The following is a 26,928-nucleotide window of genomic DNA, read 5'->3' as shown; positions in this document are numbered from 1 at the left end:
GGCGGAACAGAGGTGGGTTTGCACAGTTTTGACTGTTGGCGCGGTTAGGAAACCAAGGAAACAATAACTCCTAGAGCAACTGACAGGTGAGCGGTTGCATGTTGTGTATCTTGGTAGCTAGCTTTACAATCATAAGACATTAACAATTGAAAGTGAATGTATGCTTATTAATGATAGTTTGTGGTTTAACTGGGGCCATAGCTGGCTAACTGTTCACTATGTACTCTGCAGCTAACTAACGTTAGCTAGCATTAGCAAGCTGTCATGGCTAGCGACTAGTAGGAACGTTGGATGGCATCTCATCCATCTGAAGCTTATTCCCAAATGCTATCAGTGTTTTAACGTTAACGTAGTCAGCTACCACCAACTTTTGTACTCTACAATGTGTTGCTAGCCAAGGTTGATTTATTTACATTTTTTTACTAACTAGCTAAATAGTTATTATTAGCCAGTTACCCCACTTGCAAGTTAATTAGCTATAGCTACATCAGCAACATTAAAAAAGTCACAATACAAGGCCCCAGGTAATTGTAGAAAGATGCCAATAACCTGTATTCATTATATATGAAACATAATTGTCTACACATGAACAATGATTCACATTTGTTCATATTTAAGTGACATTTGCATTAAATTTGGGTTTTAAAACATTTTCAAAGGTCAATTAAATGCCCCCAATGCGAATCACTGTATATGGAATACCTATTGGTTTATAGAGCAAAAACTATTCTGGGTGCTGGTGTAAAAGTGTGGTGGGGAGTACTCAGTAGGTTCTGTAGAATCTATATATGGTGTAATTTCATGGGGTTCTGAATAATACAGATTGTTGCTGGACTTTTACTGTGGTCAAACAGCTTAAAATAGGGTGCCTGAACACTATACTGTACAAATATAGCACTGTGAAGGAAAAACAATAGATTGTGTGTACATGAAATGACACCCTATATAGATGCTGGAAGAGATGGAGACTGCACACTGTAGAAAAAAAGGAATAAATCCAAAACTGAGGCTTGAATGCAAAATAAAGATGTTTACTAAAACATCATGGTTCCCAAAAAATCACAGTGCAAGAGTGCATAAATGAAAATAAAACACAAACGTTTTGCCATCATGCCATCATCCGTGTAAGTCGTTGGCGCACACACATGGCTTCTATTTCAAGAATAATTGCATATGTCACTTGATCAAGCAAGAAAACACCTGAAAATCTATGAATTAGTACCTAGTACAATAGAATGCATGATCTAGATTAAATACAAAAGCAGACAGTGAAATATCATATAGTTTAACCATATATAGATGCCCCATGAAATGACACCATATACAGATTCTACAGACCCTGCTGATTACTCCCCACCCCACTTTTATATTGGCACAAATGATATATTTTTCTCTCTCTAAGTCAGTATGCAATGCCTATACTGTGATTTGCATTGTGGCCATGGCAATGGGTGTAGTAAAAGGCCAGCAACACTGTATTAATCAGAGCCCCATGAAAGGACACCATATATAGATTGTACAAACCCTACTAAGTACTCCCCACATACTTAACATCGGCACAAATAATTGTTTTTTTTCTGTACAGTGCTATATTTGTACTGTATAGTGTCCAGGCACCCCATTTTAAGCTGTTTGGCCACAGTAAAAGTCTAGCAACACTTTCTAACTCATCTGATTTGTTTTCTACGGACTCTAGTGAGTAGACTGGACCCTAGTTTTATGGATACACAATCGATTGTTTTTCCTTTACAGTGCAATTTGTTTGTGCAACACAACAAAAATACAGTGACTTTTCTTACATTTCAAAAATTGTATCCTTGAACAATAGCACTGGTAAATAAACAATAATATATATAATCAAAATAATAATTTATTTTTTAAACATTTTAATTGTATATTTTTTACCAGTAGGCTAATGTTCTTGACATTAATTTACTTAAGCACCAACCATTTCTTAATGTGCTCCACCTTATAAAATTCTTTATCTTTATAAAGTTGTTAAATAAAGTAGCAATTCTCTTTTAGTTTTTAGTGCTACTAAAATGTCCTTCCAAGGCAGAATGTTGAATAAAATTAAATATAAACTTACTCTTCCGGTTTTCTGTGTGGGTTGTCCTTCAACTAGAGGTCGACCGATTAATCGGAATGGCCGATTTTAATTAGGGCCGATTTCAAGTTTTCATAACATAAAAAAAAAAATGTGGACACCGATTTGTCCGATTTACACCTTTATGTAACTTGGCAAGTCAGTTAACCTATCTGGGATCGTTTGGGACCCTAGCGTCCCACCTCGCCAACAGCCAGTGAAAGTGCAGGGTGCCAAATTCAAAACAACAAATCTCATAATTAAAATTCCTCAACCACACTAGTATTTTACACCATTTTAAAGATACACTTCTCGTTAATCCAACCACAGTGTCCAAAAAGGCCTTTCGTCGAAAGCAGAGCATATCATTATGTTAGGTCAGCAACTAGTCACATAAAGCATTCAGCCATTTTCCAACCAAAGAGAGGTGTCACAAAAAGCAGAAATATAGATAAAATGAATCACTAACCTTTGACGAAAGATACATGTTTTTACATAGAATTAAAGATAAACTTGTTCTTAATGCAACCGCTGTGTCAGATTTCAAAAAAGCTTTACGGCAAAAGCACAATATTCAATCATCTGAGAACAGTGTTCAGCCACAAAAGCAAGCCATACAGTTACCTGCCAAGTTATGTAGTCAACAAAACTCATAAATAGCATTATAAATCTTCACTTACCTTTGCTGATCTTCGTCGGAATGCACTCCCAGGACTCCCACTTCCACAATAAAGGTTTGTTTTGTTCGATTACGTCCATATTTATGTACAAATACCTCCGTTTTGTTCGCGCATTTAATTCACTATTCCAAAGGCACAATGCGCGAGTGCAAAATCCAGACGAAAAGTCAAGAGTTCCATTACAGTTTGTAGAAACATGTCAAACGATGTTTACAATCAATCCTTAGGGACTTTTTATAATAAATCTTCAATAATATTCCAACCGGACAATAGCGTATTCATTACAGAGGAAAAAGAAGGAACGGCGCACCTGCGTGGCCGCGCAGTAAACAACTGATTGGCCACAGCCTAGTCCACTTGTTGAAACAGCTCTTATTCGGCCCCTTCCACAATAGAAGCCTCAAACAACTTTCTAAAGACTGTTGACATCTCCTGGAGGCCTTGGGAAGTGCAATCTGCCCCCATAGACACAGCATATTGGATAGGCAATCACTTAAATGAAACTACAAACCTCAGATTTCCCACTTCCTGGTTGGATTTGTCTCGGGTTTTCGCCTGCCATATGAGTTCTGTTATACTCACAGGCATCATTCAAACAGTTTTAGAAACTTCAGAGTGTTTTCTATCCAATACTAATAATATGCATATATTAGCATCTGGAACAAAGTAGCAGGCAGTTTACTCTGGGCACCTTATTCATCCAAGCTACTCAATACTGCCCCCCTGTCACCAAGAAGTTAAGAACACATTCTTATTTTCAATGACAGCCTAGGAACGGTGGGTTAACTGCCTTGTTCAGGGGCAGAACGACAGATTTTTACCTTGTCAGCTCGGGCATTCAATCTTGCCACCTATCTTGCCAACTAGTCCAACGTTCTAATCACCTGCCTCTCATTGCACTCCACGAGGAGCCTGCCTGTTACGCGAATGCAGTAAGAAGCCAAGGTAAGTTGCTAGCTAGCATTAAACTTATCTTATAAAAAACAATCAATCAATCATAATCACTAGTTAACTACACAATGTTGATGATATTAAAGGACAGTCGTTACTCCAATGTGTACCTAACCATAAACATCAATTGCCTTTCTTAAAATCAATACACAAGTATATATTTTTAAACCTGCATATTTAGTTAATATTGCCTGCTAACATGAATTTATTTTAACTGGGTAAATTGTGTTACTTCTCTTGCAACAGAGTCAGGGTATATGCAGCAGTTTGGGCCGCCTGGCTCGTTGCGAACTGTGTGAAGACTATTTCTTCCTAACAAAGACAGCCAACTTCGCCAAACCGGGGGATGATTTAACAAAAGCGCATTTGCGAAAAAAGCACAATCGTTGCACGACTGTACCTAGCCATAAACATCAATGCCTTTCTTAAAATAAATACACAGAAGTATATATTTTTAAACCTGCATATTTAGCTAAAAGAAATCCAGGTTAGCAGGCAATATTAACCTTGTGAAATTGTCACTTCTCTTGCGTTCATTGCATGCAGAGTTAGGGTATATGCAACGGTTTGGGCCGCCTGGCTCATTATGACATAACATTGAAGGTTGTACAATGTAACAGCAATATTTAGACTTAGGGATGTCACCCATTAGATAAAATACGGAATGGTTCCGTATTTCACTGAAATAATAAACGTTTTGTTTTCGTAATGATAGTTTCCGGATTCGACCATATTAATGACCTAAGGCTCGTATTTCTGCGTGTTATTATGTTATAACTAAGTTTCCTTATTTATTTGAGGCTAAATTGATTTTTATTGATGTATTATATTGAGTTAAAGTAAGTGTTCATTCAGTATTGTTGTAATTGTCATTATTACAACAACAAAAAATAAATCTGCCGATTAATCGGTATCGGGGTTTTTGGGCCTCCAATTATCGGCATCGGCGTTGAAAAATTATAATCGGTCGACCTCTACCTTCAACTGCTCAAAATTTTATACAAAATATCCACAGGAAAGTATTGTTTACCCAATGTTTTTTAGAGAGCTGGTATATGGTTCAGTTAATTTTATATTGGATATTCGGGTCTTTCTCATCAATAGCTATTGAACCAAGCATTCCATGACAATGAAAATGGTATATTCTCAATCAAGGGGAGGATGGAGAACAATCCACACTTTTTTTTTTTTTTGAAGATTGAAATCTGAAAAAAAAACATTAAATTCACACAGTGTCAATTGTTATCCACCCTCCTAATTATCATGGCTAGCATAATATTGGACTAAAGAAGCTTAACATTACTCCTTAGACCAAGGACCTTACATGTTCTGTTTTAAAGGGCGAATTGGCTCTGGAAGCCAAAACAGCCAACTACTCCACCTAAAAGTGAATTGATTATCATTTGCGGTACGGTTCTAGAAACAGAAATCCCTCTGCTTTCATATCGCATCAAAAGAATTTCACAAATGCAAAATACATATTTCCTGTACACGGTTTTAAGACAGTTGCAGCCGACAGTATTTTTCAGTGACAACTTGTTTGTTGCGTCTATCCTCCGTTCATACACAGGTGTTCTGAGACGCATAATGCTAATTAGTACAGGTAGTCAGTCCACTCTGTCTTCCGTCTGGTTTCCATAAAGCCCTGCAATATGACCATGTGGGAACACGAACTCTTATTATTATTATATTAAAGATTAGGTCCTTGTGCTTCCAAAACCGTACCGTAAGCGATTGCGTGTTAATGTTCAGACTGAGCGTTGCGGCTCTTACCACCCCCCCTACAGAAAACGCCTTCGTCCGATGACTCTTACAGTATTTGTAATATAATGGAACTGAGAGTCATGATAAGGGTTGCAGAGGGTCGGAAATTTCCCAGGAAATGTCCAGAATTTTTGCAGACATTTACCAAGGGAAGTTAAGCCCTGGAATTCTGTTTAAATTCATCAAAAGAGTTAGCTTATAACAGTGAACCTTTTTTTGTGGGATTAAAATAAGGCAATTCTAGGTCTGGTGGCATATTTTGGTTAAACTATCCCCAATTCAATGGAATTGCAACCCTCTGCATGCACAGTGCGTGCTACCATCACATGTGCAGTGCACTCTTCCATCACATTACTACACTGTCTGAGACAGGGACTACATGCTTACTGGTAAGTCTTGATTACAATGCTGGGTGGGGTGACTATATTTTATGTGACATACATCATTGTTTTGTTAACTTGTAATTAGTAGCCTACAGCAAAGTGTGTTTAAATAATTTCTAACTTAACAATTTCTGCTAGTTAGTTCTTGCTACCATGTGTGTTTTAGCTTGCTTGAGCCTGCTAACTGAGTAGTGTTAATTCACCTGTTTCCATACATGTTTTAAGATGAAACATGTATCTTACAAAGAGAGTGGTAAGAGAGTCTTGGGAGAGAGTGGTAAGCAGCCTGAAACTCCTGAAACCTATAGCAGTAGCCATTGCACGGATTGAGGGAGACAATGCCATCCTGTCTGATGTTCAGACTCTGCTTGCAGATGTAAGAGGAGAAATACGTACTGCCCTGCCCACTTCACTGTTGCTCCAAGCAGAGGAAACTGCAGTTCTGAAATACATCAAAAAGTGTGAATACTTCTGCCTGAAGCCCATCCATGTTGGACCCCAAGTATGCTGGCAAGAGCATCCTGATCAACAAGGCCTATGGTGTCATCACTACCATGTCATGCCACCTTGGCCTGGATGAGGGAAAGGTTCTTTGCAGTCTGGCGAACTACACTTCCAAGCAAGGGCTTTGTGATGGAGATGCAATATGGCAGTTGTGCCAACATATCTCATCAGCCACCTGGTGGAAGGGACTTTGTGGATCTGAGGCTCTTTCCCATTGCCTCAATCATCCTCCAAATCCCACCAACATCAGTTGCCTCAGAGTGCAACTGGTCCTTGTTTGGGAACACACACACCAAAGCACGCAACAGGCTGACCAATACAAGGGTTGAAAAATTGGTGTCCATCCGGGCAAATTTTAGGCTTTTTGAGCCTGACAACGAGCCATCCTCAACAAGGTTGGAAAGTGACAGTGAAGATGAGGCCTCAGTCTGATGTTCAAGAGGTGGACATTGAGGAGGTCCAAGGAGAAGACATGGAAGCCTGAGAGGAAGACAACCAAAGCTTTAGTTTGTAGACTCATTTTACAGATGTATGTTGAAAATGTTTTTGGGAAGATGTGATGGATCATTCAATATTCCTTTTTGTTGTTGAGTGAAATCATTCCATGTGAAGAGTCAACTCATTTAATTAAAGTTCAATTTGTAACTAAATTATGTTTTTTATTTTTTTATTGGAAGGATTTAATAATTTGCAATTATGTCTACTTATAATAAGGTAAAAGGTTTATGTTTCGGTCTCCATATGATGTATATATGGTATATATATATATATATATATATATATATATATATAAATATATCCAATGCAAAAAACATCTACATTAAAATGGTATTAATTTTAATTTGCATATATTTCATTCAATTCCCATATATATTCCTGTTAATTCCCACGGAAAGTTTCCACCTCTGAATAGTCCCCAAAATGTGCAACCCTAGTCATGATCAAGGGCTATGTCATGGTATGGTTGATTCAACGCTATTGAGGAGCAAACCGAATATCCAATATAAAACTAACTTTACCCCTGTGCTGAACTGAACCATATACCTACCAGCTCTCTAAAAAGTTGAGTAAACAATACTTTCCTGTGGATATTTTGTCTCAAATTTCAAGCAGCTGATGGACAAACCGCACAGACAACCGGTAGATTAAGTTTAAATATAATTTTACTCAACATTCAGGCTTATAAGGAACATCTTACAATATTTTTCAGGCATTAGTATAAGGCTATATATACCCATTTATTGTGTATTAAAGCCTGATTAATCAGACTAGGCATTAGCAAACGTATTAGCTATGTTTGCCTAAAACTAAGGATTTATATAGCTACTTTCATTAAATAAAATGTATTAATATTATTTATATGATATTAAATAAACATTCAAGCCACAATTTGACGCAGACAAGTTCCTAAACCTCCATATTGCGTCCTTTAAGTTAACTCTGTTTTTTCTGCCACTAGATTGGAAATGTTGGACACAGTCCAAATTCGGCGCAGAGGTACCCAAGACTTCGAGGCATATTATGATTATGCATGCGCTATGCAGGACTCAGTCCCATTGCCAGCAGTCAAGGCAAACCTGAGTCAAGGGATGCTTGACTTTAATGGGGATCGGCTCAAACTGACAGACTGGACACCCATACTCAACTCTCTGACCATCAATAAACAGCTACAACATGTTGCAGTCAGAAGCTGCTACCAAAGTGGTCTCGGCATCGGAGAGCCAGGTAAACATCAAGTTGGCTAAACAACTTGAAGTAGGAGCCCCTTGCTTTATAACCTATCCTTATTCCTTGTACGGTCTCTTCTCATTACCTTTCTCAGAAAGGTACAGGGCTGGCAATAGGAAGAAGATTCCAGCCATCCGCTCCAAGGAGATGACGTTCAAACTGTGTAAAGCACTCAGGGAGTGTCTGACAGCTTCACCAAACCTCAAGACCCTCCAACTCCATGGTCTTCCATTTAGAGAGAGAGACCTTATCACTCTTACCAAGGTAGCAAGTTGCAGAGGCAGATTCACCTGAACCAACTTAAGGTTCTGCAAGGCACCCACTAATGCTAGTTTGTTGTTATTCCAGGGTTTAGCCAAAAGTGTCTCTTTGGAAAATCTCTCTTTGGCTCATTGTCCTATAGCAGACGAGGGGTTAGAAGGTGAGTGAGACGTAGTGGGAAAATGTGTTCTTGTGTGCAAGTTATGACCATGATCTTTTTTGTCTGATTTGGTGTTTTCTAATGTTCAGCTATCTGCCAGAGTGTGAAGTACTCTCCATCTATAAAGACAGTGGATTTCACAGGCTGCAATCTGACCTGGAGAGGAGCGGAGCATATGGCCAACATCATCAAGGTACTGGACCTCTGTTATGAGCTTGGTCTTACCAACCCTTCCTTTGCAAATATTTATATATACACTAGATGACTGATAGGAGGCGCTGTGTTGAAGCCACTGTGCCTCCATCTTGGCACTCCCCACTGTTTGTAAAAAATATTTTGGCTGTAGAAATGCATTTATTAATGTCTACATTAGTTTTTCCATGTTTATTCTATTACAGACACCGTGCTGCCTACTTTTAAATTATATTATGAGATCTAAATAAAAATATAAACGCAACATGTAAAGTGTTGGTCCCATGTTTCATGACCTGAAATAAAAGATCCCAGAAATGTTCCATATGCACCAAAAGCTTATTTCTCTAAAATCCTTACTGGTGTGTATTTCTCCTTTGCCAAGATAATCCATCCACCTGACAGGGGTGGCATATCAAGAAGCTGATTAAACAGCATAATCATTACACAGGTGCACCTTGTGCTGGGGACAATAAAAGGCCACTTTAAAATGTGTCACACAACTCAATGCCACAGATTTCTCAAGTTTTGAGGGACCGTGCAATTGGCATGGTGACTGCAGGGATGTTGCCAGAGAATTGAATGTTAATTTCTCCTACCATAAGCTGCCTCCAACGTCATTTTAGAGAATTTAGCAGTACATCCAACCAGCCTCACAACCGCAGACCACATGTATGGCGTCTTGTGGGCGAGTGGTTTGCTGTTGTGAACAGAGTGCCCTGTGGTGGGGTTATGGTATGGGCATAAGCTATGGACAATGAACACAATTGTATTTTATCGATGGCAATTTGAATGCACAGCGATACGCTGACAAGATCCTGATGCCCTTTCTCTTTTAATTTTTTTTTTTTTTTTAAGGTATCTGTTACCAACAGATGCATATCTGTATTCCCAGTCATGTGAAATCCATAGATTAGAGGCTCATTTATTTCAATTGACTGATTTCCTTATATGACCCTTAACTCAGTAAAATCTTAGAAATTGTTGTACTTTATTGTGCCAGTGACACATTTTTTGTTGATTTGGCTCTACTCCAGCACTTTGGAATAATACAATGACTTGAGGTTAAATGGTAGACTGTCAGCTTTAATTTAAGGGTATTTACATACACATTGGGTGAGCTGTTTAGAAATTAGAGCACTTTATTTTTTACATAGTCCACCCATTTTAGGGGACCAAAAGTATTGGGGCAAATTCACTTGTGTATTAAAGTAGTCAAAAGTTTATTTAGTCTATGTCTCTAAACACTTCTACGTTAATGTGGATGCTACCATGATAACAGATAGTCCTGAATGAATTGTGAATAATGATGAGTGAGAAAGTTACAGACACAAGTTTCACCCGCTGTGGATGTAAATACCCTCAAATTAAAGCTAACAGCCTGCACTTGAACCTCATTGGCATTGTATCATTTTAATTTCAAAGTGCTGGAGTACAGAGCCAAAACGACAACAAATGTCATTGTCCCAATACTTTTAGCTCACACGGAAAGTATTCAGACCACTTGACTTTTTCAAAATGTTGTTACGTTACAGCCTTATTCTAAAATTGATTAAATAAATAAAAATTCTCAGCAATCTACACAAAATACCCCATAATGACGGAGAAAAAAAACAGTTTTGATTGGAGTCCACCTGTGGTAAATTAAATTGATTGGACATAATTTGGAAAGGCATACACCAGTTTTATATAAGGTCCCACAGTTGACTGCATGTCAGAGCAAAAACCAAACCATGAGGTCAAAGGAATTGTTTGTAGAGCTCCGAGACAGGATTGTGTCGAGGCACAGATCTGGGGAAGGGTACCAAAGCCTTTCTGCAGCATTGAAGGTCCCCAAGAACACAGTGGTCCTCCATCATTCTTAAATGGAACAAGTTTGGAACCACCAAGACTCTTCCAGGAAGGTGAACAAGAACCCAAATGGTCACTCTGACAGAGCTCTAGAGTTTCTCTGTGGAGATGGGAGAACCTTCCAGAAGGACAACCATCTCTGCAGCACTCCACTAATCAGGCTTTATGGTAGAGTGGCCAGACGGAAGCCACTCCTCAGTAAAAGGCACATGACAGCCTGCTTGGAGTTTGCCAAAAGGCACCTAAAAATTCTCAGACCATGAGAAACAAGATTCTCTGGTCTGATGAAATCAAGATTGAACTGCTTGACTTAATTGCCATGCTTCCCTACAGTGAAGCATGGTGGTAGCAGCATCATGCTATGGGGATGTTTTTCAGCAGCAGGGACTGGGAGACTAGTCAGGATCGAGGCAAAGATAAGCGGAGCAAAGTACAGAGACATCCTTGATGAAAACCTGCTTCAGAGCGCTCAGGACCTCAGACTGTGGCGAAGGTTCACCTTCCAACAGGACAACGACCCTAAGCACACAGCCAAGACAATGCAGGAGTGGCTTCGGGACAAGTGTCTGAATGTCCTTGAGTGGCCCAGCCAGAGCCCGATCGAACATCTCTGGAGAGACCTGAAAATAGCTGTGCAGCAACGCACCCCATCCAACCTTACAGAGCTTGAGAGGATCTGCAGAGAAGAATGGTAGAAACTCCCCAAATACAGGTGTGCCAAGCTTGTAGCGTCATGCCCAAGAAGACAAAAGGCTGTAATCGCTGCCAAAGGTGTTTCAACATAGTACTGAGTAAAGGGTCTGAATACTTGTCAATGTGATATTTCAGTTTTAAAAAAATATATAAATTAGAAAATAATTCTAAACATTGCAAACATTGCAAACAATGCAAACATTGTCATTATGGAGTATTGTGTGTCGATTTGATGAGGGTTAAAAAAAACTATTTAGTACATTTTAGAATAAGGCTGTAACCTAACAAAAAATGTGGAAAAAGGATTTTAATACTTTCCAAAGGCACTACATATAAAAAATTGTGTGAACTCAGCAAAAAAAGAAACGTACCTTTTTCAGGACCCCGCAAATAACTTCACAGATCTTAACACTGTTTCCCACGCTTTTTCAATGAACCATAAACAATTAATGAACATGCACCTGTGGAATGGTCATTAAGACACTAACAGCTTACAGACAGTAGGCAATTAAGGTCACAGTTATGAAAACTTAGGACACTAAAGAGGCCTTTCTACTGACTCTGAAAAACACCAAAAGATAGATGCCCAGGGTCCCTGCTCATCTGCATGAACGTTCCTTAGGCATGCTGCAAGGAGGCATGAGGACTGCAGCTGTGGCCAGGGCAATAAATTGCCATGTCCGTACTGTGAGACTACAGAGAGACAGGGCGGACAGCTGATCGTCCTCGCAGTGGCAGACCACGTGGAACAACACCTGCACAGGATCAGTACATCCGAACATCACACCTGCGGGACAGGTACAGGATGGCAACAACAACTGCCCGAGTTACACCAGGAACGCACAATTCCTCCATCAGTGCTCCTACTGTCTGCAATAGGCTGAGAGAGGCTGGGCTTGTAGGCTTGTTGTAAGGCAGGTCCTCACCAGACATCACCGGCAACAACGTTGCCTATGGGCACAAACCCACCGTCACTGGACCAGACAGGACTGGCAAAAATTGCTCTTCACTGACGTGTTGCAGTTGTGTCTCACCAGGGGTGATGGTCGGATTCGCACTTATCGTCGAAGGAATGAGCATTACACCGAGACCCGTGCTCTGGAGCGGGATCAATTTGGAGGTGGAGGGTCTGTCATGGTCTGGGGTGGTGTGTCACAGCATCATGGGACTGAGCTTGTCATGGCAGGCAATCTCAATGCTGTGCGTTACAGGGAAGACATCCTCCTCATGTGGTACCCTTCCTGCAGGCTCATCCTGACATGACCCTCCAGCATGCCACCAGCCATACTGCTCATTCTGTGCGTGATTTCCTGCAAGACAGGAATGTCAGTGTTCTGCCATGGCCAGCGACGAGCCTGGATCTCAATCCCATTCAGCATGTCTGGGACCTGTTGGACCTCCCCCAGAAATGTCTGGGAACTTGCAGGTGCCTTGGTGGAAGAGTGGGGTAACATCTCACAGCAAGAACTGGCAAATCTGGTGCAGTCCATGAGGAAGAGATGTACTGCAGTACTAAATGCAGCTGGTGGCCACACCAGATACTGACTGTTATTTTTTATTTTGACCCCCCCCTTTGTTCAGGGACACATTCCATTTCTGTTAGTCACATGTCTGTGGAACTTGTTCAGTTTATGTCTCAGTTGATGAATCGTGTTATGTTTATACAAATATTTATACATGTTAAGTTTTCTGGGGAAAAAACGCAGTTGACAGTGAGGATGTTACTTTTTTTGCGAAGTTATAAACTACTGTTCAAAAGTTTGGGGTCACAAATGTCCTTTTCCATGAAAACATACATGCAATGAGTTGCAAAATGAATAGGAAATATAGTCAAGACAAGGTTATAAATAATGATTTTTAATTGAAATAATAATTGTGTCCTTCAAACTTTGCTTTCGTCAAAGAATCGTCCATTTGCTGCAATTGCAGTCTTGCAGACCTTTGGCAATCTATTTGTCAATTTGTTGAGGTAATCTGAAGAAATTTCCCCCCATGCTTCCTGAAGCACTTCCCACAAGTTGGATTGGCTTGATGGGCACTTCTTACTTTACCATACGGTCAAGCTTCTTCCACAACAGCTCAATAAGGTTGACATCGGGTATCTGTGCTGGCCACTCCATTATAGACAGAATACCAGCTTACTGCTTCTTCCCTAAGTAGTTATTGCATAGTTTGGAGCTGTGCTTTGGGTCAATGTCCTGTTGTAGGAGGAAATTGGCTCCAATTAAGCGGCGGCCACAGGGTATGGCATGGCGTTGCAAAATGGACTGATGGGTCTTGAAGAAGGAAGGCTATTTTACCCTGTACAAATTTCCAACTTTAGCACCCCCAGAACATCACATTGCCTCCACCATGCTTGACAGATGGCGTCAAGCACTCCTCCAGCATATTTTCATTTTTTCTGCGTTTCACGAATGTTCTTCGTGATCTGAACACCTCAAACTTAGATTTGTCTGTCCAGTGTCTGTGTTCTTTTGCCCATCTTAATCTTTTATTTTTATTGGCCAGTCTGAGATATGGCTTTTTCTTTGCAACTTTGCCTAGAAGGTCAGCATCCCGGAGTTGCCTCTTCACTGTTGACGTTGAGACTGGTGTTTTGCAGGTACTATTTAATGAAGCTGCCAGTTGAGGATTTACGAGGCATCTGTTTCTCAAACTAGACACTAATGTACTTGTACTCTTGCTGAGTTATGCACCGTTGCCTCCCACTCCTCTTTCTATTCTCGTTAGGGCCAGTTTGTGCTGTTCTGTGAAGGGAGTAGTGGCAATTTCTTGCATGGAATGGCCTTCAAGTTTCAGAAGAAAGTGCTTTGTTTCTGGCCATTTTGAGCCTGTAATCGAACCCACAAATGCTGATGCTCCAGATACTCAACTAGTCTAAAGAAGGCCAGATGTAATGCTTCTTTAATGAGCACAACAGTTTTCAGCTGTGCTAACATAATTGCAAAAGGGTTTCTAATGATCAATTAGCCTTTTTGAAATGATACTTGGATTAGCTAACACAACGTGCTATTGGAACACAGGTGTGATGGTTCCTGATAATGGGCCTCTGTACGCCTATGTAGAAATTCCATAAAAAATCTGCCGTTTCCAGCTACAATAGTTAATGTTGTAAATGACTCTACACTGTATTTCTGATCAATTTGATGTTATTTTAATGGACAATTTTTTTTTGCTTTTCTTTCAACAATAAGGACATTTCTAAGTGAACGGTAGTGTACGTACATTTTTCTTTATTTTTTACTATTTTCTACATGGTTGAATAATAGTGAAGGCATCAAATCTATGAAATAACACATGGAATCTTGTAATAACCAAAAAGTGTTAAACAAATCTAAATATATTTTGTATTTGAAATTCTTCAAATAGCCACCCTTTGCCTCGATGACAGCTTTGCTCACTCTTGGCATTCTCTCAACCAGCTTCACCTGGAACGCTTTTCCAACCGTCTTGAAGGGTTCCCACATATGCTGAGCATATGCTGTTCCTTCACTCTGCGGTCCAACTCATCCCAAACCATCTCAATTGGGTTGAGGTCGGGTGATTGTGGAGGCCAGGTCATCTGATGCAGTACTCCATCACTCTCCTTGGTCAAATAGCTCTTGTGTTTTGGGTCATTGTCCTGTTGAAAAACAAATGATAGTCCCACTAAGTGCAAACCAGATGGGATGGTGTATCGCTGCAGAATGCTGTGGTAGCCATGCTGGTTAAGTGTGCCTTGAATTCTAAATAAATCAGTGTCACCAGCAAAGCACCATCACATCTCCTCCATGCTTCACGGTGGGAACCAGACTTGCGAAGATCATCTGTTCACCTACTCTGCATCTCACAAAGACATGGTGGTTGGAACCAAAAATCTCAAATTTGGACTCATCAGACCAAAGAACAAATTTCCACCAATGTTCATTGCTCTTGTTTCTTGGCCCAAGCAAGTCTCTTCTTATTGGTCTCCTTTTATTAATGGTTTCTTTGCAGCAGTTCGACAATGAAGGCCTGATTCACACAGTCTCCTCTGAACAGTTGATTTTGAGATGTGTCTGTTCCTTGAACTCTGAAGCATTTATTTGGGCTGCAATTTTCTGAGGCTGGTAACTCTAATGAACTCATCCTCTGCAGCAGAGAACTCTGGGTCTTCCTTTCCTGTGGCGGTCCTCATGAGTCAGTTTCACCATAGTGCTTGATGGTTTTTCAAATCAAACTTTATTTTTCACATGCGCCGAATACAATCGGTGTATTCCTTACCGTGAAATGCTTGCTTATAAGCACTTAACCAACAGTGACCATGCCTAGTATATAGGTCTTGGATGGCAGGAAGCTTGGCCCCAGTGATGTACTGGGCCGTACGCACTACCCTCTATCGCGCCTTACGGTCAGATGCCGAGCAGTTGCCATACCAGGCGGTGATGCAACCAGGATGCTCTCAATGGTGCTGCTGTAAAACCTTTTGAGGATCTGAGGACCCATTTCAGTCTCCTGTCGTGCCCTCTTCACAACTATCTTGGTGTGTTTGGACCATGATAGTTTGTTGGTGATGTGGACATCAAGGACCTTGGAACTCTCTACCCGCCTCACTACAGCCCCATCTATGTTAATGGGGGCCTGTTCGGCCCGCCTTTTTCCTGTAGTCCTTGATCCGCTCCTTTTGTTTTGCTCACATTGAGGGAGAGGTTGTTGTCCTGGCACTATACTGGCAGGTCTCTGACCTCCATATAGGCTCTCTCATCGTTGTCTGTGATCAGGCCTACCACTGTTGTGTCATCAGCAAACTTTATGATGGTGTTGGAGTCGTATTTGGCCATGCAGTTGTAGGTGAACAGGGAGTACAGTAGGGGACTAAGCACACACCCCTGAGGGGCCCCAGTGTTGAGGATCAGCGTGGAAAACATGCCTACCTTTACTAACTGGGGGCGGCCCATCAGGAAGTCCATGATCCAGTTGCAGAGGGAGGGGTTTAGTCCCAGTGTCCTTAGCTTAGGGATGAGCTTCGTGGGCACTATGGTGTTGAATGCTGAGCTGTCGTCGAACAGAATTCTCACATGGGTGTTTCTTTTGTCCAGGTGGGAAAGGGCAGTGTAGAGTGCAGTAGAGATTACATCATCTGTGGATCTGTTTGGCGGTATATGAATTGGAGTGGGTCTAGGGTATCTGGGAGGATGCTGTTGATGTGAGCCATGACCAGCCTTTCAAAGTACTTCATGGCTACCGAAGCGAGTGCTACGGGGCGGTAACTTCGCTCCCTTGGGCACAGGGACTATGGTGGTCTGCTTGATACATGTAGGTATTACAGACTCCATCAGGGAGAGGTTGAAAATGTCAGTGAATACACTTTCCAGTTGGTCAGCGCATGCTTTGAGTCCCAGTCCTGGTAATCCGTCTGGCCCTGCTGCTTTGTGAATGTTGACATGTTTAAAGGTCTTGCTCACATCTGCTACCGAGAGCGTTATCACACAGTCGTCCGTAACAGCTGATGCTCTCATGCATGCTTCATTTTTGCTTGCCTCGAAGCGGGCATAAAATGCATTTAGCTTGTCTGGTAGGCTTGCGTCACTGGGCAGCTAGCAGCTTTGTTTCCCTTTGTAGTCCATAATAGTTTTCAAGCCCTGCCACATCCGCCGAGCGTCAGAGCGGGTGTAGTAGGATTCGATCTTAATCCTGTATTGATACTTTGCCTGTTTGATGGTTCGTCTGAGGGCGTATCGGGATTTCTTATAAGCGTCGGGATTAGTGTCCCTCTCCTTGAAAGACATTTACATTACATTTAAGTCATTTAGCAGACGCTCTTATCCAGAGCGACTTACAAATTGGTGCATTCACCTTATGACATCCAGTGGAGCAGCCACTTTACAATAGTGCATCTAAATCTTTTAAGGGGGGTGAGAAGGATTACTTTATCCTATCCTAGGTATTCCTTAAAGAGGTGGGGTTTCAGGTGTCTCCGGAAGGTGGTGATTGACTCCGCTGTCCTGGCGTCGTGAGGGAGTTTGTTCCACCATTGGGGGGCCAGAGCAGCGAACAGTTTTGACTGGGCTGAGCGGGAACTGTACTTCCTCAGTGGTAGGGAGGCGAGCAGGCCAGAGGTGGATGAACGCAGTGCCCTTGTTTGGGTGTAGGGCCTGATCAGAGCCTGGAGGTACTGAGGTGCCGTTCCCCTCACAGCTCCGTAGGCAAGCACCATGGTCTTGTAGCGGATGCGAGCTTCAACTGGAAGCCAGTGGAGAGAGCGGAGGCGCGGGGTGACGTGAGAGAACTTGGGAAGGTTGAACACCAGACGGGCTGCGGCGTTCTGGATGAGTTGTAGGGGTTTAATGGCACAGGCAGGGAGCCCAGCCAACAGCGAGTTGCAGTAATCCAGACGGGAGATGACAAGTGCCTGGATTAGGACCTGCGCCGCTTCCTGTGTGAGGCAGGGTCGTACTCTGCGGATGTTGTAGAGCATGAACCTACAGGAACGGGCCACCGCCTTGATGTTAGTAAGCTCTTGCCTTTAGCTCGATGCGAATGTTGCCTGTAATCCATGGCTTCTGGTTGGGATATGTACGTACGGTCACTGTGGGGATGACTTTGTCTATGCACTTATTGATGAAGCCAGTGACTGATGTGGTATACTCCTCAATGCCATTAGATGAATCCCGGAACATATTCCAGTCTGTGCTAGCAAAACAGTTCTGTAGCCTAGCATCCTCATCATCTGACCACTTCCGTATTGAGCGAGTTACTAGTATTTCCTGCTTTAGTTTTTGCTTGTAAGAAGGAATCAGGAGGATAGAATTATGGTCAGATTTGCCAAATGGAGGGCGAGGGAGAGCTTTGTATGAGTCTCTGTGTGTGGAGTAAAGGTGGTCTATTGTTTTTTCCCCCTCTTGTTTCCAATTATTGCACGTTGGCCAATAGAACAGATGACAGTGGGGGCTTACTCACTCGCCTATGAATTCTCAGAAGGCAGCCCGACCGCCGCCCCCTTTTTCTCCGTCTTTCCTTCACGCAAATTATGGGGATTTTGGCCTGTTCCAGAGAAAGCAGTATTTCCTTCACGTCGGACTTGTTAAAGAAAAAATCTTTGTTGAGGTGAGTAATCGCTGTTCTGATGTCCAGAAGTTATTTTCGGTCTTAAGAGACGGTAGCTGCAACATTATGTACAAAAACAGTTACAAACAACGTGAAAAAGCCACCGAAATAGCACAGTTGGTTAGGAGCACGTAAAAGGGCAGCCATCTCCAGAACCATTATTCTTTTTCGACTGCATTTGAAGAAACATTCAAAGTTCTTGAAATGTTCCGCATTGACTGATGTCTCAAAGTAATGATGGACTGTCGTTTTTCTTTGCTTATTTGAGCTGTTCTTGCCTTAATATGGACTTAGTCTATTTGCTAAAAGACCATCTTCTGTATACCATCCCTACCTTGTCACAACACAACTGATGGCCTCAAACGCATTAAGAAGGAAAGAAATTCCACAAATGTACTTTTAACAAGGCACACCTGCTAATTTTAATGCATTCCAGGTGACTACCACATGAAGCTGGTTGAGAGAATGCCTAGAATGTGCAAAGCTGTCATCGAGGCAAAGGGTGACTTTGCTTACTACATGATTCCATATGTGTTATTTCATAGTTTTGATGTCTTCAATATTATTCTATAATGTAGTAAATAGTACAAATAAAGAAAAACCCTTGAATGATTAGGTGTGTCCAAACTTTGGACTGGTACTGTACATACACACATTTTCCTTAAAATATATTTTTTTTGAGAACTAAGGTTCCTGTCCCCACTATAACAAAAGTATTACATGTAATTTTTTTATTTTAATTATTTTAATTGAAATACTGTAGAATTCCATTAATTCCTATGGAGGACCGCTCCTACTGGGAAGCACCAATATGTCCAACCGGTGGCTTCAAAGCCACACAATGGCTAGCAATCCCAATCCAAGGTTTATATACTCTGAGTATACAAAACATTAAGAACACTTGCTTTTCCCATGACCGACCAGGTAAATCCAGGTGAAAGCTACGATCACTTATTGATGTCACTTGTTAAATCCACTTCAGTCAGTGTAGATGACTGTGAAGAGATCTGTTTTAAGCCTTGACACACAATTGATAAATGGAATGAGTATGTGTGCCATCTGTGACTGTCATTACAGTGAGCTCTGTTTCCCTCTAGTGGGCATGGTCAGTATGACATACTCAGAGAAGATCTGTATTGAAGTCATTACACATTCAACAATTGGGCAGAATCGTGCATCCTTGTTGTTTGGGGTTGTGTGTCTGACCTCCAGTTGACTGACCTCTCCCCTGCATTGCAGCATCAGGCAATGCGGAGGCACAGTGCAGCCTGGGCCGAATCTCTGAGGTACAGGAGGCCTGAATTCGAGGGCATGGGAGGCCTCCGCCGGGTCACTCTCAACTGCAACACCCTGGTGGGAGACAGAGGGGCGGCCGCCCTCGCACAGGAACTGGCTGAGGACCTCTGGGTCAAAGGTCAGAGGACATGTTCAGTCTCATTGACCCACTTTCAAGTCAAGTTTCCTTGGGCTCGAATCCAGGGTTGTGTATATTAAGGAACACTATATCAAAACTTCTTTGTTAATAGTGCTATTAACTGTAGTTTTTTTCATTGTTTTCCTAGCCTTGGATCTGCAGAAGTGTGGTTTGTCCAACGATGGGACACGGTCTCTGCTGGAGGCTCTAAAGTCCAACTCTACTCTCTGTGTCCTGGATATTAGGAGGAACCCCTTGGTGGGTAAGTTCCAACTGACACTGCTCTGATTGGATGGGATTGTTTTACTCATGGCACCTGTCAAAAGGGTATATTTTGGAAGTAGACATCTCAGAATGATCATATCTACTCGTTTTGCAGTTTTTTCCTTTGAGAGTTTGTTATAGGCCTAACATGAGTTGTTCTTACTCCTCTCCTCCTCGCACAGACAACGACCTGATGAAGTCCGTGATCGAAAGAGTTCTCATGAACGCTAATGGTCAATCCTCTCAGGTAGGGATACATTTTCTCCTGGCCTATCTGGCTATTAAACATACATACATACTGTATTATACATGTGTGAAGATGTGTCTTGGGGTTGATGATGGTGGTTTCTCAGTAGTATGTGCTCCGTGTTTTATGTTGTAGTACTCCTGGATCAAGCCCCCAGCCCTCAAAGACTCACAGAAACCTCCAATCCTTAAGAGAAGAATACTGGGAAATACAGCTAGAGGAAAAGCAACATTTAGGATAGGTACTTTTGATCATCTACTCTCAAGGGAGTAGATATTTGTTTCCAATGCATTCTCTCTTTGACCTTTGCCCCCCCCCCAGTGATGCAGAAATGTGCCCACAGTCGTGTTCATTATAGGCTCCAAACGGAAAACAATGGACTGAAATATAGAGGGCCCACCTAGACTTGTCCAATAGGAAACATTTATTTTGTTTCCGGTTGCATTCCATAATGAACACAATCCAGGTCACTGTTAACTCTCCCTTAGCCATCAGCCTCTCAATACTAAGCCTCCAAACACACAGTCACCCTGTGGTACTATACACTATAACAGTGGATATGTTTTGAATGGGTAAATGTAACTAGAGCCACCACATCCTTTCTGGAGCTAGGAAGTAGCATAATGGTTGCCCGGTATCTAAAAGTCTAATAGCGGTAGTTAACCAACAGTAAATACATGTAACTAACTCTGGCTAACTGTGGAATTAAACAATTCACTTATTTCTAGTTAGTTCGCTACGGCATCCTCTCTCTTTGCTTGCTACCAGTGTACGTAATGCTTTGTTTGACGTGTGTGACGTATCGACTTTCATATCGTGTTGAGATTAAACTTCCCTATGTAGTTACCATACGAATGAACCCTGTGATGTTCTATTAATAATCACATTATTTTCAACTGCCGACCTCATATCATTTCCTGCTGGTGTTGACCATATATGGTTCTGCCCCAGGTCCTCGCAGGTTGGCCGGTAGGCGGAGTCCAGTTGTTGCCCAGCAGCCACACCCCTGCTCCAGCAGGTGTATCCCATGGCGCACTGCAGAACGTGCTGGACGACAGAGGTAAGGGCAGTCGTCGAGGAGAATGACTACAGGAATCTTCCTCCTACAAGATGAAATGCCTTTATTTATCTTAATTTCAATAATAAAGACTAAAATAAACTTCCATTGTCCTCCATGAGTGGTTGAATATCCTCTTCTTTTCATGTCCTTTCATGTCCTCCTATCTTGACAGAGGACTTCCTCCAGGTAATACAGTGGCAGAGCAGAGCTTTGAGGTAAGCAATCCATTTATCTAACACACTGTTAGAGACTAATTCTGACACTTTCTGGCCACATGTAATCCCTATGTGCCTGACCTGTGTTGTGGTCATATGTTCTGTTGATGTCTAATATATGGTCTTCTTCAGGGCGCTGCCACTGTCAAGGTGACAATGGAGACTGAGTCAGAGGAGGAGGGAGAGGAGGAAGCGGTTGAGACAAAAAGTCTGTCACCAATTAGTCTTCATGAGAGGATCACTGTCAGACAGTACAGACGTGTACAGGTAAAGCCCATATGGTAGCAGACAGTGCACATACTGTACTTAGTGTGGCATTTTGAATGGATTACTTCAAACTGAGGTGCATCCTGATTGACAAGCCCCACAAACACCAGGCAGGTTTGCTCTCCCACTGACTGACTGACTGACTGACGGGCAGGCAGACATACCGACACGGGTGTTTTGATTTGACAGTGATGGAGTGCAGTTCTCCTGTTTTTCCTACAGGTGGAGCTGGAGGAGTGTCGGCTCAGACTAGCAGAGGAAAGGAGGGCCAGAGTGAAGGCAGACACTCGTCTCATGGAGGTACGGACTGTCATCCCAACCTTTTGTACTAGTAAGACTAAAATGCAGAGTATACAATATTCTACCATTTTTGTGAGAAGATGGTATAACTTGCATACATGTACAGTACCAGTCAAAGGTTTGGACACTACTCATTCAACAATTTTTCTTTATTTGTACTATTTTATACATTGTAGAATAATAGTGAAGACATCCAATCTATGAAATAACATATGGAATCATGTAGTAAATACAAAATTGTTAAACAATTCAAAATTTATTTTATATTTGAGATTCTTAAAAGTAGCCACCCTTTGCCTTGATGACAGCTTTGCACACTCTTGGCATTCTCTCAACTAGCTTTATGAGGTAGTCACCTGGAATGCATTTCAATTAACAGGTGTGCCTTGTTAAAAGTACATTTGTCAAATTTCTTTCCTTAATGCGTTTGAGCCAATCAGTTGTGTTGTGACAAGGTAGGGGTGGTTAACAGAAGATAGCCCTATTTGGTAAAAGACCAAGTCTTTATTTTTTTCACATTTTATTGAACCAGGTAGGCTAGTTGAGAACAAGTTCTCATTTGCAACTGCGATCTGGCCAAGATAAAGCAAAGCAGTTCGACACACAACAACACAGAGTGGATGGAATAAACAAACATACAATCAATAATACAGTAGAAAAATCTATATACAACATGTGCAAATGAGGTAGGATAAGAGAGGTAAGGCAATAAATAGGCCATGGTGGCGAAGTAATTACAGTATAGCAATTAAACACTGGAATGGTAGAATGTGCAGAAGATGACTGTGCAAGTAGAAATACTGGGGTGCAAAGGAGCAAGATGAAAAAATAAATACAGTATGGGGATGAGGTAGATTGGATGGGCTATTTACAGATGAGCTATGTACAGGCGCAGTGATCTGTGAGCTGCTCTGACAGCTGGTGCTTAAAGTTAGTGAGGGAAGGAAGAGTCTCCAGCTTTAGTGATTTATGGCAAGAGCAGCTCAAATAAGACAAGAGGAACTACAGTCCATCATTACTTTCAGACATGAAGGTCAGTCATTGCGGAACATTTTAAGAACTGAATGTTTCTTCAAGTACAGTTGCAAAAACCAAGCGCTATGTTGAAACTGGCTCTAATGAGGACCGCCACAGGAAAGGAAGACCCAGAGTTAACTCTGCTGCAAAGGATAAGTTCATTAGTTACCAGCTTCAGAAATTGCAGCCCAAATAAGTAACCGATCCATCTCAACATCAACTGTTCAGAGGAGACTGAGTTAATCAGACCTTCAAGGTCGAATTGCTATAAAGAAACCACTACTAAAGGACACCAATATGAAGAAGAGACTTGCTTGGGCCAAGAAACACGAGCAATGGACATTAGACCGGTGGAAATCTGCCCTTTTGGTCTGAGTCCAAATTTGATATGTTTGGTTCCAACCGCCGTTTCTTTGAGATGCAGAGTAGGTGAACGGGATGACCTTTGCATGTCTGGTTCCCACAGTGAAGCATGGAGGAGGAGGTGTGATGGTGTAGGGTTGCTTTGCTGGTGACACTGTCGGGAATTTCTTTAGATTTCAAGGCATACTTAACCACCATGGCTACCACAGCATTTTTCAGCGATACGCCATCCCATCTGGTTAGCGATTAGTGGAATATCATTTGTTTTTCAACAGGACAATGACCCAAATCACACCTCCAGGCTGTGTAAGGGCCATTTGACCAAGAAGGAGGGTGATGGAGTGCTGCATCAGATGACCTGGCCTCCACAATCACCCAACCTCAACCCAATTGAGATGGTTTTGGATGAGTTGGACTGCAGAGTGAAGGAAAAGCAGCCAACAAGTGATCAGCATACACTAACGTTCAAAAGTTTGGGGTCACTTAGAAATGTCCTTGTTTTAAAAGAAAAGCTTTTTTTTTTGTCCATTAAAATAACATCAAATTGATCCGAAATACAGTGTAGACATTGTAAATGTTGTAAATGACCCTTGTTGCTGGAAACGGCAGATTTTTTTTATTTTATGGAATATCTACAAAGGTTCTTCAGAGGCCCATTATCAGCAACCATCACTCCTGTGTTCCAATGGCACGTTGTGTTAGTTAATCCAAGTTTATAATTTTAAAAGGCTATTAGAAAACCCTTTTGCAATTATGTTAGCACAGCTGAAAACTGTTGTCTGATTAAATAAGCAATAAAACTGGCCTTCTTTAGACTACTTGAGAATCTGGAGCATCTGCATTTGTGGGTTCATTTACAGGCTCAAAATGGCCAGAAACAAATAACTTTTTTCTGAAACTCGTCAGTCTATTCTTGTTCTGAGAAACGAAGGCTATTCCATGCGAGAAATTGCCAAGAAACTGAAGATTTCATACAACGCTGTGTACTACTCCCTTCACAAAACAGCACAAACTGGCTATAACCAGAATAGAAAGAGGAGTGGGAGGCCCCGGTGCACAACTGAGCAAGAGGACAAGTACATTAGAGTGTCTAGTTTGAGAAACGGACGCCTCACAATTCCTCAACTGGCAGCTTCATTAAATAGTACCTGCAAAACACCAGTCTCAACGTCAACAGTGAAGAGGCGACTCCGGGATGCTGACCTTCTAGGCAGAGTTGCAAAAAAAAAAAAACATCTCAGACTGGCCAATAAAAAGAAAAGATTAAGATGGGCAAAAGAACACAGACACTGGACAGACAAATCTAAGTTTTAGGTGTTCGGATTACGAAGAACATTCGTGAGACGCAGAAAAAATGAAAAGATGGAGTGCTTGACGCCATGTCAAGCATGGTGGAGGCAATGTGATGGTCTGGGGGTGCTTTAAAAAATCATTATTTATAACCTTGTCTTGACTATATTTCCTATTAATTTTGCAACTCATTTCATGAATGTTTTCATGGATTTCTAAGCGACCCCAAACTTTTGAACAGTAGTGTATTTGGGAACTCCTTCAAGACTGTTGGAACAGCATTCCTCATGAAGCTGGTTGAGAGAATGTCAAGAGTGTGCAAAGCTGTCATCAAGGCAAAGGGTGGTTACTTTGCCTTGGTTACTACATGATTGCATATGTGTTATTTCATAGTTGTGATGTCTTCTATTATTTTACAATGTAGAACATATAAAAAATAAAGAAACCCTTGAATGAGTAGGTGTGTCCCAACTTTTGACTGGTACTGTATGTAACCTATGCCCCTTTTTTATTCTTATCGTGTGTGTGTTTTAATTGTCGATCAACTGCTCTGTCTGTTCAGTATGAGTTGGAGAACGCTCGGCTGCGCAGTATCAACTTCTCCCTGTCGGAGGCACTGCATGCTCCTGCTACTGGCCCCTCCAGTGTTCTGGAGGACGATGCGGTTCTGGACAGCATCGAGAGCTCCTTCGGCAAGTTCCACGCCTTCCTGGACCTGCTCAAGGATGCTGGGTAAGCCTTGTGACTAGCAAAATATATATTGGTGGGTTCACAAAGTTCCTCGGTAAAGAAAGAAATGGACAGTTTTTCTTTGAATGTGTGGAGTTTCACCTCAATGGGACAAATATTGAGACTTACTTCTAGGCTTGGGGGTTTAGATGTGAGGGGACGTTACTTGTTGTGTAATGATTATCCTGCTTCTCCAGTGTTTATCCTGTGTATTCTAACACATACCCTATGCTCTGCTATGTCTCTCAGACTGGGCCAGTTGGCCTCCATGGCAGGGATTGACCAGTCTGACTTTGGCCCACCCCAGCTGTCCTCCAGTGTTGGACAGCCTCTTGTTGGGGCAGGGGACCAGGACACGGGAGATAAGGTTGATGCGGCACCTTCTGTAAATAGTCTGTGCGGTATGGGTGGTGTACAGTATTTATGTACTAAGATTGTCGTCAGGGATGGTGTTTCTTTGGTAGATATTCAAGTGTTAAGCAGTGTAGATTCTGAGTGTCGGTGGTGAATATCTGTCAGTAGCTTGGGTCCTATTCAATCTCATTCTCTGGGTTGTCTTTCCAGGGAGGCGACGGCCCCAATGCTCCGTCAGAGGGCCAGCCCAACGGATTCACCCCCGGAGCTCCAGCCACCCTCAGAGGGTCAGAGGGTGACCCACAGGAAGTGCCCCCCGTCCCTGCTAGTGAGTTAGCCAGTGTGGCGAAATCTGGTGGAGAGAATCAGCAGAAGGATCCCTCGCCCTCACAACCGGAAGGGCGACAGGTGTCAGGGACTGAGAACAGTATCCATAGCAACGGCTCCCATGGAAATGACTCCTATGCCAAAGGCTCCCTTAGCAATGACTCTCAGGGTAGCGGTTCCTATGGCAAAGGTTCCCGTGGTCGTAATTTCTCTCACCAAAGTAACGGTAAAGGCTCACATGGTTACAGTTTTAATTACAGCAACTGCTCCTACAGCTCCATCCACAGCAACAGCTTCCATAGTAACAGCTCTGTAAGGTCCAGTCTGAGTGACATGAGTGAGCATTTGGAATCTGTTGGGTCATTGGGGTCAAAGGCTTCTGGAGAGGGCAGGGTAGGGTCAGGAGCTCAGAGGTGAAACTCTATTCAGAGTTTGAGATGTTGGAACAAATCTGCTCTCTAGGGAGCATGGGTGGTGAGTCTGATGATGGGTTCTGAACCCACAACTCTGCCCCTTGTTGAGTGTTTACATTTTTTTTTTTTTTCATGTTATATCCGTGTTTACCTTGTGCCATTGGTGCCAAATTGGAGTACTATTAAAATGTTATTGTGCTAATGATGCCTAATCTTAAATGTGATTTGAGCCTTTTGTTAGATTAATACTTTTTGGGCTTTTTAGTTATTTTTTAAAAACTGACTTTTTTTATACTGTTTGTAAATATATGTATATATTTTCTACAATAAACTTTGTTTAAAAAAGTTTA

The 26,928-nt window shown here is 41.9% G+C and overlaps 1 protein-coding gene across 4 annotated transcripts; it reads left to right on the top strand.

Moving 5' to 3' along the window:
• On the top strand, positions 1-26,928 carry cep78 (centrosomal protein 78). Of its 4 annotated transcripts, none has more exons than XM_029637307.2 (16): positions 1-86; positions 7,828-8,093; positions 8,191-8,360; positions 8,445-8,517; positions 8,607-8,710; positions 19,558-19,732; positions 19,881-19,994; positions 20,179-20,243; positions 20,379-20,484; positions 21,195-21,303; positions 21,476-21,518; positions 21,651-21,785; positions 22,008-22,085; positions 25,318-25,487; positions 25,734-25,851; positions 26,049-26,928. In XM_029637307.2, the coding sequence occupies exons 2-16, from the start codon at positions 7,835-7,837 to the stop codon at positions 26,580-26,582; spliced, it is 2,253 nt and encodes a 750-aa protein (XP_029493167.1). In that variant the 5' UTR covers positions 1-86; positions 7,828-7,834; the 3' UTR covers positions 26,583-26,928. The 4 variants fall into 4 exon arrangements, with proteins under 4 accessions (XP_029493167.1, XP_029493165.1, XP_029493168.1 ...); XM_029637305.2 differs by having other exon boundaries at positions 25,734-25,869; XM_029637308.2 differs by having other exon boundaries at positions 25,734-25,885; positions 26,049-26,237.

Source organism: Oncorhynchus nerka, linkage group LG27, assembly GCF_034236695.1.
Source record: "Oncorhynchus nerka isolate Pitt River linkage group LG27, Oner_Uvic_2.0, whole genome shotgun sequence".
Taxonomy (NCBI): domain Eukaryota; kingdom Metazoa; phylum Chordata; class Actinopteri; order Salmoniformes; family Salmonidae; genus Oncorhynchus; species Oncorhynchus nerka.
The sequence above is the reverse complement of the archived record's forward strand: the minus strand, read 5'-3'. Positions and strand labels throughout refer to the sequence as shown.